The 21,113-nt window shown below is 43.1% G+C and overlaps 1 protein-coding gene across 7 annotated transcripts in view; it reads right to left on the bottom strand.

Annotated features, from left to right (window-relative positions):
* OTUD3 (OTU deubiquitinase 3) overlaps positions 1-2,285 on the bottom strand; it is a 40,123-nt gene extending 37,838 nt beyond the window's left edge. For all 7 annotated transcript variants that reach the window (XR_005021001.1, XR_005021002.1, XR_005021005.1 and 4 more), the window contains exon 1: positions 1,934-2,285. Coding sequence is in view for 2 of the 7 variants with exons in the window: in XM_036861852.1 (XP_036717747.1) it covers positions 1,934-2,154 (221 nt within the window). In the remaining 5 variants the exon portion in view is untranslated. The remainder of the gene's footprint in view (positions 1-1,933) is intronic.
* Between the last annotated feature and the right edge of the window lie 18,828 nt (positions 2,286-21,113).

The following is a 21,113-nucleotide window of genomic DNA, read 5'->3' as shown; positions in this document are numbered from 1 at the left end:
GTATTACTCCTCAGCCTGGAATGTTCTCTTGGCATATTTTTATTGGTCCTTCATGACCCAGTCTGAGTACAACCTCCTCTGAGAGGCACCTAGCACACGGTAGGTTTCGATGAACGTTTGCTGAATGAACAAGGTTTCCCTGACCACTTCTGGGAGTGTTGGCAACTTCCTTCTCAATAGTACCACTATAATCAGTCACTGTTAAGAATATATCAACTTGCATTTTAATTATTTATATCATCCATTCTTAAAGTGTGGCCCAGTTTGGGAAGGGAGGGTATCTCTGAGAACCTTTCAGGGTATCCATGAGTCCAAAACTAAAATGTTATTTATCTTTTTCACTCTCATTCTCTCACAAGTGTACCGTGCAGTTTTCCAGAGGCTACCTGGAATATGATATTCGATGTTATCACTCTGAAAGTTAATATAATGTGTGTTTGTGTATTATGTTTTTAATTTTTATTTTACTTTCTAATACAGTAAATATTGATACCTATAACCCACATAAACAAAAGCTCTTTGGAGTCCTCAGTAATTTTTAAGAGTGTAAAGGGATCCTAAGACCAAAATGTTTGAGACCTGCTGTTATGTCTCTCTCTTACTAAGCTTGAACGTTATCTTAGTCATCAATGTGTTCCCAGCATCTCTGTGCTGCAATTCCTGTTCATAAGCAATCTTCTGTTGAGTACTTCAGTTTCCTGGATACCCTGCCAGTGGGAAGCCCATGCCCAGTACAGCAGACACAGCAAACCAATCATTTGCAAGGAAGAGGCAGACCCCAGCCCAAATCCCACCGTAAAGTATTCAGCTGGTATTTCGGTTTATAGAGCAATGTCTTGTGCTTGTGAGTTTGCTTAGGATAAGTTAAGGCCCTGAATATTTATTAACTATATTTGACAAAAATCAAGGTACTAAGCTAAAGGCAAGACCCAGCAAAGCAAGCTTTTAACTGTAGCGACTCCACTAAGAAAATGCCTCTTTGAGGGGCCCTGCTGAGGGTCTAGCTGGCCTCCCTCTACAATATTTTTATCATTCATTCATTCAACAAAAATGCCCAAATGAAGGGAGGAACAAAAACAACCAGGCTGTTATTAACACTATCTCTTCAAGAGTGCCACACTCTGGCATCCAGACTCTCTTTTACCTACCCCTGCAATGGGGATGCTGATCTCCTGCCCTCTCCCCTACCCTTTTTCTTCTTCCCTCCACGCTCCTGGATCCATATGCCCCTTCCTGAGGCCATTTTTCCTTCCCTTCGCCCATTCCCTCCCTCCCACCCCGTTTATTTATCCCGTGTTCCCTAAAAAAGCTGGACACAGATTCCAGTCTAAACCCCAAGCAAACTTGGGTAAGCGCCATTGCTTACAGAGAAACTGAAGCCCATAGAAGTAAGAATTAGAGAAGCTGCCTTCAGCTCAGTAAACAACAGGCCCTCACAGACCTAATTTCCCAAGCGTAAAAGGAGGGCAATATCCAACAGTAAGGACTCAAAGGAGACCAAGCGTTATACCAAGTGGGGCTTAACGCCTCTTTCTATTCGTCTGATGGTCATTATGACCGCTCTCCGCGCGGTCCTGCTCTTCGACTGACTGGCTCCATCTCATTCGTTCAGGTCTCAGCTTAAATGTCACCTTCCAGGGGGGCCTTCCTGAGCACCGATCTAAAGGAGACCTGCTCCAGTATTCTCTCTCAGGACCCCTTTACAGTTTGCTTGGAGCCTCTGCCACGATTAGGGCAACTGGGGATTACTCGAGCGTCTCTAGGGGAGGGACCTGGCCGCCTCGCTCACCGCCGGACCCCCTGCATTAGGAAACGGCTGGCTCGCAGCTGGCGCTCGGGGCCGCCCGATGAATGGGTGGGCGAGAACCGGCGACGGTCGCCATGCCCGGCGGGTCCCCCGGCGCCGCCCCCCGCGCTCCCGGGCCCGCCTCACCCGTCCCCCGGCACCTCCCGCAGCTTCAGCCCCAGGGCCTGCAGCTGGTTGGCGAAGCTGACGAACTCCTCCTCGCAGCCGCCGCCGCCGCCGGGCTCCGGCCGGTTCCGCCGCTCCTTGGCCAGGGCCCGACGCGCCGCCCGCTCGTCCCGCTTGCGCTCGGCCTCGGCTTTCCGGCTGCCGCTGCCCGGCCGGCTCTTCGCCGCCTGCTTCCGGGACATGGCCTTGGCCCCGCGGCCCGCAGCGGCAGGAGGGAGAGCCGCAGGACCGCCGGGCGGCCGCCTCAGGTGCCGAGGAGGCGAAGCGGCGCAGGCAACGGAACCCGGCGACGGCAACACGGCCGCCACTCCTGCGCCGGCGCCGGGGACCCCGGTCATGTGATGAAACCACGCCCATGTGATGAAACCCCGCCCCTCCGCCCGGCTAGGCTGACAGGCGCCATAGAGAGCTCGCCTGGGAGAGCTAGAGGGGAATCTATCTTTGTTTGTTTCGCTCCTCCCTCTATCGGTGGGTGGTACTCCAGGTGAGCAGCCGGTGGGACCAGAGAAAACAAAGCAGAAAAAGGCCAAGGAGAGCCGTGGTACTAAAGCCCATACACTTTATTTAATCCTGGCTTTCTCTGCTTCTCTACCTTCCCTCATAACTCAGGGAGAGGTAGCCCTTGTCCAAAACTGGCTCCTCTTGTAATCTTGATTCCACCATAAGGTGACCAGCCCAGGTTTACCTGGACTAAGGGTTTTCCAAGGGTGCCGGACTTTCAGTTTTAAAACGGGGACAGCCCCAGGTAAACCAGGTAGTTGGTAACCCTAATCCACATCCACGTACCCTGGAAGCTAACTCCATCAGTAACCCCTCTCTCCTGCTGTAATCCCCTCTTCTCCCTCATCCTGGACCCACTTTCTTAACTCTCTCTTCCCACAGTGATGCCACTGTCTCCTCCACGTCTTGACCCTCTAACCAGTCTCTTTCACCATTTCTGGGAATGTTCCTAATGTTTCTGCCCTTAATGATGTTATTTTCTCTACCTACAAGTTCCCCTTTGGGAATAGCCTCCATTTCCTCAGTTTCAACTAATGTCTGTACTTATCTTCAGTGTGTAAATAACTCTCACTTCAGCCCCTGTGGTAGATGCCAGATGTAACACTGAATCAAAGAGACATGGCGATTGCCCTCAGGGAGCCCAGATTCCAATGAGACATATAGGCAAGGACACAGCAGTTTCGATACTGCATGACAAATTCTATCAAGGGTGCAGTGGGGCAAAAAGTAGAGTGAAAAATGCAAAAAGGCTTCCGAGAAGAGCTGGGTTCTAGGCTGAAGCTTAAAGGATGAGTAGGACTTGGCCAGACTAAGACAGTTAAGAGAGAGGGGATTGTGTGTGCAACACCAGGGCTCTATTTTGAGGAACTGAAGAAAGTTCAGTCTGACAGGAGCCCAGGACTTGAGCTATGAGACAGGAAATGCAAGGAAGGCCCAGATCTGGACCAGTCTTGTAAGCCCTATGAAAAGGTTTAGTCCCAGTCCTTAGAGCCATAGGGAGCCATTGAAACATTTTAATCAGGAACTAACCTGAGCAGGCTTATGTTTAAAAAATGTCTTTGGCTCTAGTTAGGAGAATGGGTTGAAGGAGGGATGCCAGGTAGGAAGTTCCTGTAGCTATGCAAGGACAGGTGATGGTGATGCGGATGGGGATGTGGATTGGGATGGGATGCTGAGTCTGGGATGGAAGGGAAGAGAAGTAGATCGGAAAGATAAATTCACATGCTAGTAAAAGTTCATGAAATGGAACTGGACTGAATTGTTGTAGAATGTTTCACATGCTTCTCTGAAGTTGCTGAAATTCCTCCTCTACAGATCCCTCTTTTAGTCTCAGAAAGAAAGAATGTGAGTTATGCCGGGCCCGGCCTCTTCTTGCACAGACATCCCAAGGCCTGCAACAACCCCTCTGCTTGTATTTAGTTAAGTTGGGAGGCAGTGCTAGGAGTGGAAAAACCACTGGACAGGATGGCATAGCTCCAGGTTCCGGTTCAGGTCTATCGCTGATTCATTCCATGATCGTGGGTGAGTTGCTTAACATCCTTTTCCTCATCTGTAAAACAGGAATAACAGTGAAGACCACATACAATCATAATGATAGTAATGACAAACTTTTATGGTATTGACCGTGTTCAAGGCACTATTCTAATTGCTTTACAAATACTACCTTATTTAATCATTACAACAACGCAATGAAATAGGTGGGGTTTTTTTGAAAGTGGACTTTTTAAAAATTTTTTTATAATTTTTATTGGAGTATAGCTGATTTACAATGTTTTAGTTTCAGGTGTACAGCAAAGTGAATCTGTTATACATATATCACATATCCACTCTTTTTTAGATTCTTTTCCCATATAGGTCATTACAGAGTACTGAGTAGAGTTCCCTGTGCTATACAGTAGGTCCTTATTAGTTCTATTTTATATATAGTAGTGTGTATATGTCAATCCCAGTCTTCCAATTTATTCCTCCCCCCCTCTTACCCTCTGGTAACCATAAGTTTTTTTTCTACATCTGTAACTCTATTTCTGTTTTGTAGATAAGTTCATTTGTACCCTTTTTTTAGATTCCACATATAAGCAATACCATATTATATTTGTCTTTCTCTGTCTGACTTACTGAAATCTGTGTTATTTTTAATTCCCACCATCTAGGTGAGAAAACTGAAGCACAGAGAGGTTAAGTAACTTGCCCAAAGTCACATAGCTAGTAAATGGCAGAGCCAGGATTTGAAGCCAGGCCACCTGGCTCCAGAGTATATGCTCTTAACCACCGTGTTATAGGACACATATAACTTTTTCATAAACTACTCTATGAAGAGTCCTCTACAAAATACCTGAATTTATTTCATTATTAACTCCCTTACGCTGCCCATAATTGTTGCCAATATAGTCTTTCTACTATATCTGTTGTCAGATATCACTATTGTCTGATTTTCTAGTTAACTTTCTCTGCATTAAAGCGGATCACAAAGGTTTAGAGCCTGATAGGCCTGGGTTTCTATCCTGGTTTCATTTTAGATGAGTTATGTGACTTCTGAACATCAGTTTTCTATTCTATACAATGACTAAGATAACATAAGAATGGGAGGGAGAGTTGTAAAGATTAAATGAAAATGTAAAACTTTAGGCCAACAGTAAGTACCAGCTTAGTGAAGTTGTTTGAATCATTCTTCTGACTGTGGAAAACCCCTGGGCTCAGGGCAAAGAGTGACATTGCAAACTTCAGACACCAGGGAAGAAGGTTTTGTCACCACAAAACATGTGGAAAGGTAGGTGGAACATGTGGAAATATTGACAGAAATGCAAAGACTTGCCCTGTTACCGAACGCAAGTTCATGTGCCCGACGCACAGTGAGGCCAAACAAACCGAAATGTTGGAGTTCGGAGCAGAAAGGTTTATTGCAGGGCCATGTGAGGAGACGGGTGACTCATGCCCAGAAAACTGAACTGCCCAAGGTTTCAGCAAAGCATTTTTAAAGGCAAGGTGAGGGAGGGGCATGGTTGGTTTTTGCAAACTTCTTGGTGTAGGAATCCTTTGTTCTTGCAGCTGTCCGTGTAGGTCAGGTCATGATGTAAACCTCCAACAAGATACATGTTATTCTCTGTTCTACAACTTTTTATCACTGTATGAATGGAAAAGTGTTATACCCTTAAAGGTCAGAGCCTTGAGAATGGGCTATCCTGTATATTTCAGGCTACAGGCAACATTCTTAACTGGAAGCAAAAGCAATAGAACACAAAGGTTAAAGTAAAAGAAACAGATCTAATATGGAGTCAGGTTTGTTCTTCCCTATTACAGTCCTTCTTGTAAAATCTTTTCTTGCATAAGCCCTTGACCTGTCAGGCCATGCCTAGAATTTTGAATGAGCTCATTTCTCTTCTGTCATCAGAGGCCGGTATTAAACAATGTCTCCCTTTGAGGGCAAATCAATACTGCTTATAAATTATATCTAAAGGCCAAAGGGAGGGAGGACTTGTGAATTAAATGAATTAATTAAAAGAATCATCAAACCTCATTGAGTGGCATTTAGTTCAAATTAGTTTTTAAAAAAAAGTGTGACGAGTAGAATTTTAGTGAAGAAATGCAGCTTTAAGACTTGCAAGAACATAGTATCAAGGGTATGGGGAAATGAGAAATCTCACACACTGCTGTTGGGAGCTAAACTAGTCTGGCCACTGGAAAGGCTGTTTGGGCAGTCTCTGGTAACATTTTAAATGCCCAGTGACCCAGAAATACCACATCTCATTAACTATCCTAAAACAAATCTTGCACACATGCATTAGGAGGTCTGTCCAAGGATATTTAAGGCATAGTGGTGAGTAAAAGAAAATCATTATAAATAGTGTAAATATCCATCAATAGGAAAATGGCTTCTTCAATTATGAAACAGCCATTTATGAAATACTCTGCAACCATTTTAAAAAATGGTGAAGGGGAAAAGAGGTAGGTCTAGATGAGTTCAAATGGATAGCTCTCCTGGATGTGTGTTGGAATGAAAAAGCACGTGGTAAAGTGATCCACTCCGTGTAGCCTTTATGTAAGACAGAACAACAAAACAGAAGAACTATATGTTTTCTACAGGTACACATGTATACGGTCACCCCTCAGTATCTGTGGAAGATGGCTCCAGGACTCCTGCAGTACCAAACCCACGGGTGCTTAAGTCCTTATATAAAATGGCTGTAGTACAGTTGGTCCCCCGTAACCACGGGTTCCCCATCTGTGGATTCAACCAACCTTGGATCCACCATTAGTTGAATCCATGGGTGTGGAACCCCCAGATACAGAGGGCTGACTCTTCTAAATATGTAGAAAATGGTCTAGAAAGATAAATAGCAAATTGATAAAAATGAGGAGGGAGGAAAGAGTGAAAGTGAACTTATATGTATTTTTTTAAATGAGTGCAATATGATCGTGTATTACATATATAACAAAATTAATAAAATTTTTACTAGACTAATAAAATCTATTCTTTCCCTCAAACTGAAGCCCAATAGACTTCTTTGGGGGACCTCTTTATCAGCTAAGCCAAATTTGTAATAAGTATATTGCTTTTCCCAAGAAGTGGGTATTTCTTAAGTCTTTAAGTGTTCTCAGGGGCTTCCCTGGTGGTGCAGTGGTTAAGAATCCGCCTGCCAACGCAGGGGACACAGGTTCGAGCCCCGGTCCGGGAAGATCCCACATGCTGTAGAGCAACAAAGCCTGTGCACCACAACTACTGAGCCTGAGCTCTAGAGCCCCAGAGCCACAACTACTGAGCCCACGCGCCTAGAGCCCGTGCTCCGCAACAAGAGAAGCCACTGCAATGAGAAGCCCGCGCACCGCAACGAAGAGTAGCCCCCACTAGCCGCAACTAGAGAAACCCCATGCAGCAACGAAGACCCAACACAGCCAAAAATAATAAATAAATAAAAATAAATAATAATAATAATAAAAGAGTTCTCGGCATCTTGCTGTCTTGCCTTTCTCACCATGTCACCTTTGGATCAATCTCGTTTTGCTGTTAATTTGCTTTTCCTGTAAGGACAGGGCTTCCTAAGCAAAATTAAATATCAACTCAGCCATGTCCAAACTGTCACAGACTGTGTAGTACTAAATTTGAGTTAATGATACGTCGTTCTATTTGATGGACATAAAGCACATACATATATAGCAAATACGCAGGACAAGGATCATCCCCCCACGCCACCACCCAGAACCCCTCTGCACGTTCACTTGGGCATATGTGCACACATACACATGAAGCTTTGTCGCCCCTTCACCTCTTTTTCCATTTGTGGCTCCTGTTCTTGGTGGTGGTTGGTCCCAATGGGTGCCTCTGTCCCTCTTACTTCCCCACTTGTCCTCTTTCTCTGGATTTCCAGCGCCCCCTTTGTCTCACCCACTCAGCATATGGCGGACCGAAAAGAAAAGACTTTTGGAGTGGTCAGACTGAATTAAGTCAAAATCCCATTTCTGCGGCCTGTGTGACCAGCACTATTTTCCATAATCTTTCCAAGCTGCAGTTTCCTCATCTGGGAAATGAGAGCAGTGGTGGCTCCTTCCCCGAGTTGTTCTGAGGTATTAATATCACGACCCTAACAAAGTACCCGATCCATTAAATATTAGTTTCCTTCCTCCTCTCTCCCTTACTTCTCTTTTTTTTCTACCTCAGCACTGCCCATTCTCTTCACTTTCCCTTAAGTGGCTATAAAACCGAAATATATTACATATACCAAATTATTTATATATGTAAAGTGAATAGTTTAATATCCTCCATTGCTAATTTTTCTGGCTACTAAATAGAATATTTTACCCCGCCCTTGAGGGGATTAAAAGACATCAGTTTTTGTTTTCATATGATCCTCGCTTGATTTCTCTGTTTCATCAATGACCTTGAAGAGAGAAGAAGGTGATGGGTGTGGGAAAGGGAGTTCCCATCCCTGAACTAGATGCCCATACTCATTCAAAATGACTTTGCTAGTCCTTGAGCTGCAGGATTTATCTTTACGGCTCCGTAATAATTGCTTTGTCTGGTATCTCTGTGCCAAAGATCCTAATTGCCCGCAGAGTCTGCAACTGTTCCATCAGCACCTGTGCCGGGACCCCACCCTGTGGCGCAGATTAACTAATCTGGCAGGTGAAAGGAAAGGGAGCCCTGTGCTATAGGGCACACAAGGGGGCAGCAGAAAGACAGCTTTCTCTCTCTCTTCTCAAACGATCCACATAGAAATTTTTCTGATATGAAAAATATAACCTGTTCATGGGAGAAAATCTGAAAAGACATTAAAGAATTTTTTTAAAAAATCATCCATAAATCTACTCTCAGAGATAGTGATTGTTGCCATTTTAGTGTATCAGGTTTACCCATATGAGATTGCTGATAATCAACCATTTTTTAACCTACAAAAATGACAATTTCACGGGGTTTAACCTAATATTTCCTCCTATCTTTTCTCTATGAGAACATAAATGAACTTTTAAATATAAAATTGAGATGGGACTATATGTGTATATGTGTGTATATTTTTAAAACCTGCCTTTTTAAATGAAATATTAACAGCTACAAATATGGATAGGGAATTCCCTGGCCATCCAGTGGTTAGGACTCGGTGTTCTCACTGCTGTGGGCCTGGGTTCCATCCCTGGTCAGGGAACTAAGATCCTGCAAGCCACGCTGTGTGGGGAAAAAAATGGATAAAGAATAATGCAATGCACACTAACACGCCTAACAAAATGTCACGTACAACTGAAGCCCCACATACTCTGCTCCCCAACAGCTGCCCCCTCCCTAGCTCCTTGGGACAACCATGCTCATAAATCTGGTGTTTATCACACATAGGTTTGTATCATTACACAATACACAGTATGGTTTAGTATTTTTAACTTTACGTAAATGATACCAAAGTGAATGTATCATTCTATGACTTGTTTACTGAACATTGTATTTTTTTTTTAAGAGAAAGGTAATTTTAAATTTATTTATTTATTTATTTTTGGCTGTGTTGGGTCTTCGTTTCTGTGCGAGGGCTTTCTCTAGTTGTGGCAAGTGGGGACCACTCTTCATCGCGGTGTGCGGGCCTCTCACTATCGCGGCCTCTCGTGTTGCGGAGCACAGGCTCCAGACGCGCAGGCTCAGTAGTTGTGATTCGCGGGCCTAGTTGCTCCGCGGCATGTGGGATCCTCCCAGACCAGGGCTCGAACCCGCGTCCCCTGCATTGGCAGGCGGATTCTCAACCACTGCACCACCAGGGAAGCCCTGAACATTGTATTTTTAATGTATTATTTTTTATTGAAGTATAGTTGATTTATAACATTGTGTTAGTTTCTGGTGTACATCAAAGTGATTCAGTTATACATATATATTCGTTTTCATATTCTTTTCCATTATGGTTTATTACAGTATATTGAGTATAGTTCCCTGTGCTATACAAGTAGGACCTTGTTGTTTATCTATTTTATATATAGCAGTTTTTATTTGCTAATCCCAAACTCCCGATTTATCCATCCCCACTCCCTTTCCCCTTTGGTGACTATAAATTTGTTTTCTATGTCTGTGAATCTGTTTCTCTTTCATAAATAAGTTCACTTGTGTCATATTTTAGATTCCACATATAAGTGATATCATATGGTATTTGTCTTTCTCTTTCTGACTTACTCCACTTAGTATGATCATCTCTAGGTCGATCCATGTTGCTGCAAATAGCATTATTTCATTCTTTTTTATGGCTGAATGGTATTCCATTGTATATGTGTACCACATCTTCTTTATACGTTCATCTGTCGATGGACATTAGGTTGTTTCCATGTCTTGACTATTGTAAATAGTACTGCTATGAACATTGAGGTGCATGTATCTTTTCAAACTATAGTTTTCTCCAGATATATCCCCAGGAGTGGGATTGTTGGATCATATGGCAATTCTATTTTTAGTTTTTTAAGGAACCTCCATACTGTTTTCCATATTGGCTATACCAGTTTACATTCCCACCAACAGTGTAGGAGAGTTCCCTTTTCTCCATACCCTCTCCAGATTTGTAATTTGTAGACTTTTTAATGATGGCCATTCTGACCGGTGTGAGGTGGTACCTCATTGTAGTATTGACTTCTCTAATAATTAGCAATGTTGAGCATCTTTTCATGTGCCTATTGGCCATCTGTATGAACATTAAATTTTTTTAAGTTATCCATGTTTATACATGTAGCTTTAGTTGTTTCATTCTCAAGTTTTTGCTATTAAATATTCAGAGTTGCTATCTGCCTCTCTCCACTAGACTAGGCTCCTCCATGCTAGGACTCTGTCCTAGTTACCTATGGCCTAAGAGGCCCCATTAATGGGTATTGAGTGAACTGGACAAATGCAGAAAGTGAAAGAGTGAGGACCACTGTGCTAGAGAAAATCAAGCCTAGACTCCTTTGTTGGGTACCCAAGGCAGAGAGCACTGGTGACAAGAAGGCTCTCATGTCTGGGAGAGGCAGACATCAAAGGTGAACATTTCATTGTGATGTCACCTCTCTAGTGCCAGACTTAGGGTGCTAGGGCATCCCAGCCAGAACTGAAGGGGCAGAGCAAGAGCATCTGGGAAAGCTTCCAGAGAGGGTCCTGCGCCCATTCCTGAAAGATGGTGGGTCCCTTTCACCATGGCAACCAAAAGCCCACATTTTTAGATAAAGGCATTGACATGTTCTCTGGATTCTCTGAGTATTTATCTCCAATTTTTTCAGACAATTAAAATGTATGATTGGTAGAAAATGGCATGCTGGAGTCTTAAAACATAGACAACCAAAAAACCCAATTCCTTTAGTAGCCAAAATCTTCCTAACCCTGATGAGTTTAAAGTTTACCTGTAAAACACAAGGATAACAATAAACCAGAGTAGAAATGAGGTATAGCAGCAAGAATTTAGGGGCTCTGGAATCACTGAGAGTAAAGTTAGAATCCTGACTCTTTTACCTCCTGAACATGTGATGCTGGGTAAGTTAGCTAACCATTCAATTTTTGTCTCTTCATGGGCAAAATAGAGATACTAACGCCCACCTTGAAAGTTGGGGATGTAAACTGCCTGGTCTATACCGAGCATCCCATAAATGGGAGCAGCTTTTATTGGCAGGCTGGGCTGGCAGGGAACTGTCTTTGACACTTGAAGCTGGACCTGGTCATTGAGAGAGAAAGAAAACTCCTCACAGATACTAAAACCCAGAATCGCACGGTGACAGCTGCTGCCAGCTGCTGGTCCTGGAAATCACTGTCCTCAACCCTCCTCAAGAACATGTCTGTCCCTTGAAGAAGATACATCTCTGACATGCCAGGAAGCTGCCTTTGGTTCTGTGTCCATTTCTCTTCTTGGAGAAGATGGAGGGAATTAAAAGGTGTGTATCAGCAAATCTCAAAAAATAAGTGAATGTCCCAAGCTCACCTGAGAATCCTCTGTGAAACCTCCAGGTGCAAAAGCACAAACTCAAAAACATTCAGAAAATGAGACAGGCTGGGACCTGGAACCCTTTGCTGCAATGCTTGCACCTGGACAAACGTCTCCTCCTCGAGTTCCAAAATACAAAGAAACTTAGGGGGCAAATTCTGGACAACAAGATACAAAGAGACCAAAAAGCCTAACCGCCACTCCTGAAGAGCCGGGAGCAAAGCAGGGTACTGCGCATGCCCCCTGCACACACCACCACCAAAGGGGAGGGCAAACCACTTAAGCCCCGCCTCCGGCCCGACACCTGGACACACCCCTACCCTCACCCCATATAAGGAGCCAGCTTGACCTCGCTCTGAGAGCAAGCCTGCGAAGGAAACTTTTACTTGTTCTCGCTCCCCCTGCTGTAGCCGGGGCCCCAATAAAGCCTTGCCTGAATTTCTTGTCTGGTCTCTGATCAATTTCTATGGATTAAGGAGGCCAAGAACACTGGTTGGTAACAAAAGGAAGTAAAATCTGGTGGTTCCACAATACCTACTATTCCCCTGGCAAACATCTTTTTTTTTTTTTTTTTTTTGGTTAGATGAAAAAGGAATTGGGGCCAAAATGACCCCGGTGGAGTAGATCTATTTAAAGAAGTGAACATTTAATTTTTGTATTTACAGTTAATCTCTCTCTCTCTGTCACACACACACACTTTATTTAAATTAGCCTTTATTTTTATTTGTTCAGCTAGAGCCGCTAGAACTTCTCCACTTTGCTGGTAAAGAGCAAGTCATGCTTTTAAAATGTGCACACCATTTGACTCGATGCCTAACCTTACAGATAATCATTACAACATTTGTTATCATGGGAAAAAATGGTAAACAACCTAAATATCCACCAAGAGTGGATTTTTCAAGTAAACTAGGATGTCGCCATACCATAGAATATCTCTCGCCATTCCAAATAGTCTCGTAGAAGATGATCGATCAAATGAAATGGAATGGAATAATGTATACAATGTGTTATTAGGTGAAAAAAGCAGTTTGCAAAGAGATAAGGATCTTATTTCTGTTTAAAAAAAAATACAGAAAGACACACATATGCACAGAAAGAATGGAAGAGTAGATATCAAAATGCTACGCTGATTACCTCCGGGCTCTTGAAAATGGAGGTGATTTTTATTTTCTTTTGTTTGCATTGTTGCATGTTTGTATTTTTCTGGATTTCAGACATTGAAACCTTATTACAGTGGTAATAAAGAGAAACATCCCCCAAAAGATGTGCACAGTCCTTGGTACACCTGGTTCTTTGCTCTTATCCTGTTCCCTAAAGCTTCCCACTGGCATCAGAACTCACAGTGCCAAGGCTGGAGCAGCCTCTTATGGGGAAATGTCAAAAACTTCATTCTCCAGCAGCTGACCCTAACTTTGATCCGTGCCAGACATGTCACTTGTGACATTATCTAAGCATATTCATTGTATCAGGAATGGAATAGTTGCCATACCCATTGGCTTGACTTACCCAAAAAGAAAATTGGAGAGTAGGCACTCAGATTTCTAAGAAAAACATTGAGTACCTCTCCTTAGGGACACTCATGTTTACAGCTGTGACATTTGCATTGCTGTGACATCAGGAATTTGAGATGGGCAGACCATCATATGGATGGCTGGGTCATTTTTATTTATAGGCTAAAGAAAGGTGCCAGCCCTTTGCTATGAACCTAGAATCTGCCCTTGGCCCCCTCTGAGAAAGACAGAAAGGACAAGCCCACCTTGTCCCATTGTGAGTCCATTCTTTACTCTTTATATTGTGTATAGTAGCGGTCCCCAACATTTTTGGCACCAGGGACCAGTTTCATGAAAGACAATTTTTCCACAGACGGGGCAGGGGGGTGGCAGAATGGTTCAGGTGGTAATGCAAGCGATGGGGAGCAGCAGGTGAAGGTTTGCTTACTCGCCAGTTGCTCACCTCCTGCTGTGCGGCCCCCTTCCTAACAGGTACCGGTCCGCAGCCCGGGGGTTGGGGACCCCTGGTGTACAGGGTTCAGGAGTTTTGCCGTCATAAAGCAGTAGCCGAGCTGGTCTCCTTGCTGAACAATGATAGTTTACAAAGCCCAGGGGAGCAATGTATTTGGTTACAGACCAGGTGAAGGTGTAAAAGCATCAAGAGAAGTAATATGACACCCCCTTCTCTGAGGCACAATTAAATACTCCCTCCAGCTCTAATATTACCACCTACAGGAAGCCTTCCAGGGTTTCACAAGTTACCCTTAGACCAAAGACTATCATCTCTCTATCCTTAGATTAGGCCCTGGCATTTTAGAAAGAGTCTATGAATGAAGGAAGGAAGGAAGGAATGACATGAGTGAATGAATGTGAGAATGAATAAATGAATGCATCTGCACTTTGTGGATACGCCTACTCATTCTTTTCACAACAATTTATTGAGGATTTTCTGTGTGCCAGACTCTGTGATGGTCACTGGGATTACAAAGTGAGCAAGACAGACAAGCTCCTTGCTTCCAGGGAGCTTATATTATAGTCAAGGACGTAGTCAATCCACAGGAAACAAATATGTGCCTGATTTCAGATAGTGATAGTGCTACAGAGAGAATACACAAGGTTACATGAAATAGAGTATCTGGAGGAGCAGGGTGGTTGGAAGAAAAGGGGAGCAGGGAAGGCCTCTCTGAGAAGGTGGCATTTGAGCTCTGAACGACTGTGAGAGTACTTGTTTTCAAGTGCTCATTTAGCTTATTTCAAGAGCTTTTTTTTTTTTTTTTTTGCCACATCGCACAGCATGTGGGATCTCAGTTCCCCAACCAGGGACCAAACCTGCACTCCCTGCAGTGCAAGTGCAGAGTCTTAACCACTGGACTGCCAGGGAAGTCCCAAGAGCTTTATTCTTGAAAATAAAATTTCAAGGGTGTGTCTGACTTTGTCTTTTTCTTGACAGTGGAGACTACATCTTATTCATCACTGTGAACTAGCAGGATACAATGGCAAGCACATGGGATTTGAAAATGGACTACCTGGGTTCAAATCCAGCCTCTACCACTTATCAGCTTTGGACCTCGGGTAAGTTATTTAAGTACTGGAGCCTCAGTTTCCCCATCCAAAAATGGGGATGATGATGATGATACTTTTACAAAAGAGATAACTGCCAAAAACCTGTGCTTCCTCTTCCACAGTGTGAAGTTGAAGTTGTTTTATCAACAACTTCACTGCCCAACCATGGTTTCCATTTTCCAGCCCCTTTTGCACCCAGATGCAACCAAAGACAAATTTTTGCCACTGAGATGTGATGTCATTTCCAGGCCTGGGTCCCTGAGTCACCATAAAGAGGAAAACCACCCATTGACCAGGAACACCCTCTTTGGACTGTTAAGTGAGGGGAAAAGCAAACTTTGATTGTGTTAAACCTCTGAAATTTTAGGTTATATTTGTTAGAGCATCCAGTATTATAACACTTAACTAATACAACCTTAAAGTATTACAAATATTGAATGAGTGTGTCATTCAGTGCCTACTCAAAGTGCTTGCTGGATGAACATAACTAAATACAGGGCTTTGAATCCTTTGAAATCAGCCTCATCAGATTTTTGACCCCCTGCCCCCCTCACCTTTCCAGAAGGAGATGGTTTTTACTATAATATTTATTTCTGAAAAGTTTAGTGACTATAGGATGAGGAATATTGGGACCCTGGGACCTTGCTGACTTGTGCTGTCAAAAATTTTTTTATTGCCTGGGGATACAGGAGGAGAGAATCTTGCTCAACAAAGTAATCTCTCTCTCCTTGAGATCAGACTTTGCAGTGGAACTTGAAGATCAAGAGCTTCTTGGGACTTCCCTGGCGGTCCAGTGGTTAAAACTCCCATGCTTCCAATGCAGGGGACTTGGGTTTGATTCCTGGTCAGGGAACTAAGATCCCACATGCCGCAAGGTACGGCCAAAAAATTTTTTAAAAACAATTTTTTTTAATTAAAAAAAAAAAGAGCTTCTCCCCAAATCTAAAACATCTTTTCTCTCTTCCTCTTCCTCCTCCTCCAGGACACTTCTGTGATGAGATCCCTGCAAGGTTTTTAGTTCTCAGGCATCTAAGAGAGAAGAAGAAAACTATATGTCTCATGTTTTCATCCACCTTAAAATAAGATAATGAACATAATGCTCCTAGCACAGCAAATGGCACGTGGTAGGAATTCAGCAAATGGGCCTGGCCTCCCTTTAGCTCATTTAACTCCCGTTGGCTCACTGTCAACTGTGACATGATGGATAGCCTGTCTCAGCCTATACTAAAAACAACCCAACTGGAATTATTTTCCTCACTGGACAAATATGAAAACAGAGTCTTAAGGTGTTCAAATATATAGCATTATTGTATCAATAGAGGTCTGGTACACATTTTATCTAAACTTAATTCTTACAACCATATACAGAATGCATGATATTGGTATTATTGTACCCATTTTCCAGATAAGAAAACCAAGGCTCAAAGAGTTTAGATGACTATCATTCTTGGACACACATTTTTTTTAGTGCTTTTCTGTGTACCAGGCTCTGTGCTGGGGTGCTGGGGTCAACAATGAGTACTACACACACATTCTCGCTCTCATAGATCTCACAATCTGGTGTAAGAGGCAGCCAGATAAAGAGGCAATTTCAGGTATGATAAGTAAAAAAGTCTGAGTAAGCCCAGGATGCTGTGGGAGCAAAGAAGATGGACCACCTAACAAGAAGTGGAGCGAGAAGGAGGGACATGGAGTATTTTAATTTACATTAGATGTAAAATAAGATGTGACTTGTGGATAGGATTTAGCTAGAATGGGCATTGTGGAAGAATGTTCCAGGAATAGGGAATCACTGGGGCAGTTTTACCATTAGGTGTTCCCATGTGAATTTCTTTCTGTTTACCCTGCTTGGGAATGTTTGGGCTTCTTGTGTCTTTGGAAAGATGTGTCCTCATCTCTGGAAATTTTTCTGTCATTTTCTTCAAATATAACCTGTGCTCTGTTCTGTTTTTCCTTCTGGGAAAAATATTTTTCTGGAAAAGCCAAATTCAATTAATCCTAAATTAGACATTCTGTGTCACTTACTTCTCTTCTGTAGTTCATGCCTTTTTGACTCCCCATGCTTTTTTCTGGAGATACTCTTTTTACCTGTCTTACAGTTCATGCTGTTAATTCTTTCTTTAGCTGTGTCTAATCTGATGTTAAAACCATCCATTGCATTCTTAGTTTTGGTTCTATATTTTTCAGTTCTAGAATTTCTATTTGGTTCTTTTTGAAATCTGCTATGTCACTTTTTATCACTTCGTGTTTCCTGACAGAATTTTCCAGCTTTATGTGTATCTCTTTGGACATAGTGAGTGTATTCGTTTTATTGTTGTTTTCTGATCATTCTAACAACACTAGTCCCTATCGATCTGTTTCATTGTCTCTTGTTTCTCTCAACTCTTGTTTGTGGTGCCTTGTCTTTTAGTGTGCCTAGTTATCTTTAATTAACTGTAGAATATTGTAGTTTAAAACATATTTGTAAAACAATTTGTGGCCAGGATGATGTTATATTCTCTCAAAAGAGGATTTTCTTTAGCTTCTATCAAACACCTGAGGGCACTAACTGCCCAAGATGATTTAACCAACCAAATTCAAAAGACTGACGTTTTTCTGGACCACCCTAATGACTCAAAGACTGGCTACAGTCTGAGATGCAGCTTGTTTATTTCCATCTCACCCCTTCTCCTAGGGTACAGCCCTTTTGAGTCTCAGCTAAAAGTGGAAATGGTTTACCAGGATTCTTACCCTTGATGGGATTCAATATTCTACTTTAGTTCCACTGTGTCTGAGAGAGCTGCCTGCTTGATATCAGCAAATGTATGGAACAATACCAGTGGCCCTGAGTGTAATGCTCACCTCTCTGGGATCCTGTCTTTTCCCAGATCTCAAGCAGTACCCCTCACTAGCTTGTTAGCTATTTGATACTTTTAAGATGTTTTTGTATTTTATACAGCTCACTTAAGTATCTCCAGCTTCCAGCCATTACTGAATACAAAAACTTAAGAACAGCTGTATCCAGAGATCACAGAACTTCTGAGTAGTACAAGCAGGACTGGAATAAAAAATATATCTGTTTCAAATCCTAGATTCTTTCTTCTACATTGCACTGTTCAGTCCAGATGATAATGATATTGATAAACAGATAGATAGATAGATAGATAGATAGATAGATAGATAGATAGATAGATAGATAGATAGAAACTAACACTTATCAAGCCCCCTACTCTGTCAGGAACTCTGTTCTAAAAGCTTTAAATTTTTTAACTCATTCAATTTTCACAACAATCCTATGAGTTAGGTACTATCATTATTCTTGTTTTACAGATGAAGAAACTGAGGCAGGGAGAGATTAAGTAAATCAGCCCAAAGCCACACAGCTAGAAAGAGTTGAGCTGTAATTCAAACCTGAGAGTCCAACTCCAGAGTCTGTGCTCCTAACCACGAAGTTTTAAACAAAACTTCCCTGTTGCCAAGGGTCTGAGAATCACTTATCCTACCACATGGATTCAGACACAAACATCAATCCTAAGACTATTGGTTCTTCAAGATTGAGCTCCATGCTATTGCCACCTACACCTGCCTGAGTCTGTATAGAGCAAAGTCTTCAGTTCCAGGTATCAGGAAGTGTTGCTCTGAAAACAAATCTTCATTTCTGTAAACTGCAACCATCCTCATCGCTTCTGTTAGATATTTTTCTCCAAGGGAAACCACAACAGTTTACAGGCTAATCAGTGCTCCCGCCAGCCTCATAAATTGGGAGAGAAGGGTGGGGCAGTGAAGGGGAAAATGTTTTATTGTCCCCATTTTGCAAAGGCAGGTTTCAAGCAAAAGCAGGTGAGTCATCCACAGAGATCAGAATCCAACGCCCGCTCCATTCCACCCCCCTGAATTCCCTCCAGCAGTGGGGGACTTTACCCCATAGAGAAAGCCACTTGTCTTCTTAAGAAATATGCAAAGTAGACTCTGGACCGCCAGGGAGAGGGTGATAGGAGACAGATGCATGCCGGGTCCATGAGTCTCCCTAAGGATTGGATGATCCCATATCTTGAATTTTTAGGACATCAATAACTATCCAAGTTACTATTTTTTTATATATACATTTATTTATTTATTTTTGGCTGCATTGGGTCTTTGTTGCTGCGTGCGGGCTTTCTCTAGTTGCGGCCAGAGGGGGCTACTCTTCGTTGTGGTGCGCGGGCTTCTCACTGCGGTGGCTTCTCTTGCTGTGGAGCACAGGCTCTAGGCGCGTGGGCTTCAGTAGTTGTGGCACGTGGGCTCAGTAGTTGTGGCTCACAGGCTCTAGAGTGCAGGCTCAATAGTTGTGGCACACGGGCTTAGTTGCTCCGCAGCATGTGCGATCTTCCCGGACCAGGGCTCAAACCTGTGTCCCCTGCATTGGCAGGCGGATTCTTAACCACTGCGCCACCAGGGAAGTCCCCAAGTTACAAGTTACTATTAACTGAGCATTCACCACTGTGTTAAAGCACCTTCGTGCATTATTTATTTAGTTCTCACATAACCCTGTAATGAAGATTCTATCATGATCCTCACTTTCAGATTAGAAAACTGAGGCCCGGGGAGGTTAAGGCACTTGCCATAGCCATCTAGTTAGGAAGCAGCAGACCTTTGGTTCAGCACTCCGAAGTCAGTCATCTTCCATTGTCTTTCCTTCCCCACCTACAGATGTGTTTCTAGATATTGAGAGACAGAGTAGGGACAGACGGCTTCCCTGAGGCCCAGGCTCGCTCAGAGACATGGCTGAGGAAACTAAAACCCAGAGCAAATGACACCAGGAAGAGGAGAGGGTTTCTCTGAAAACAGCAGGGTGGGTGCAAACTGACGTGCTTGTCCACATGGCAACCTGGACACACCTGGAAACACCTGCTCCACCTCCCAGATGGGGCCAGAGCCGCTTGGGTCATGTTCTTTCAGTTGTTGTTCTCTTCTTATTTCTTCAGAGTTGTACAAAGGTCAAGTCCCACCAAGGGGGCTCCCAAGGACCCCTAGTCCCAACTTATCTTAGGAAGAACCTTGGAGAATGTTTTGGCACTGAGGCCCATGCACTGGAAAGGCCTCTCCAGGACAAGGTAAGTGCTGCCTCAGTTGCATGGCTTTGGAAGGGTATCCTTGCCTCCAAAGAGATCTCCTATCTTGAAATGTCACACGGCTTAAATTCCACAATTAGAGCTATCCTTTTTGGGTAAAAAGAAGTGAAACCTCTTTCAAGATGTAAACATTCCCAGAAGGGTTCTAAATTTTTGTCACTCTTAATTTTTTCTCACATAAAGATTTTTTTTTTCCCCAGACTTTTGGAACTTACTACCATTTGTCTACTGAGAATCTGACCCATAAAAGGCCCCCAATAAGTATAGTATTTGTTTACTATCTGATGAATGCTCAAAAATGACTAAACAAATAAATAACAGCTTAAAATTAGAGAGAAAGCTCAAAGAAAACCATGTTTCAACCACTCTTTTTTTTTTTAATGGAGTTGAGCATATAGCATAGTTGCATTAATTTGTTCTTTGGGGGCAGTATGTATAAAATTTTTATAATGTTCCACAAAGAGCACTATGACTAAAGGTGCTTTAGCATCTGAACAATTTTTTTTTAACTTTTTTTTTTTTTTTTTGGCCATGCCACGCAGTTTGCAGGATCTCAGTTCCCCCACCAGGGATTGAACCCGGGCCATGACAGTGAAAGCTTGGAATCCTAACCACTAGGTGACCAGGAACTCCCAGCACCTGAACAATTTTTTTTAATTAATTAATTTATTTATTATTTATTTTTAAATAAATAAAAAGACTGTGTTGGGTCTTTGTTGCTGCACGCGGGCTTTCTTTAGTTGCGGCGAGCAGGGGCTACTCTTCGTTGCGGAGCGCGGGCTTCTCATTACCGTGGCTTCTCTTGTTGCGGAGCACGGGCTCTAGGCACACAGGCTTCAGTAGTTGTGGCTCGCAGGCTCTAGAGTGCAGGCTCAGTAGTTGTGGCGCACGGGCCTAGTTGTTCCGCGGCATGTGGGATCTTCCAGGACCAGGGCTCAAACCCGTGTCCCCTGCATTGGTAGACAGATTCTTAACCTCTGCGCCACCAGGGAAATCCCCTGAACAATTTTTAAAACCACTGGATTCAGGTGATTGATCTGGCTAGCATTCATCCATCCATTCTTTAGAATAAACTACTTTGTAAGACAAACACCTTTCT

The sequence above is a fragment of the Balaenoptera musculus genome, chromosome 1, assembly GCF_009873245.2.
Source record: "Balaenoptera musculus isolate JJ_BM4_2016_0621 chromosome 1, mBalMus1.pri.v3, whole genome shotgun sequence".
Taxonomy (NCBI): Eukaryota; Metazoa; Chordata; class Mammalia; order Artiodactyla; family Balaenopteridae; genus Balaenoptera; species Balaenoptera musculus.
The sequence above is the reverse complement of the archived record's forward strand: the minus strand, read 5'-3'. Positions and strand labels throughout refer to the sequence as shown.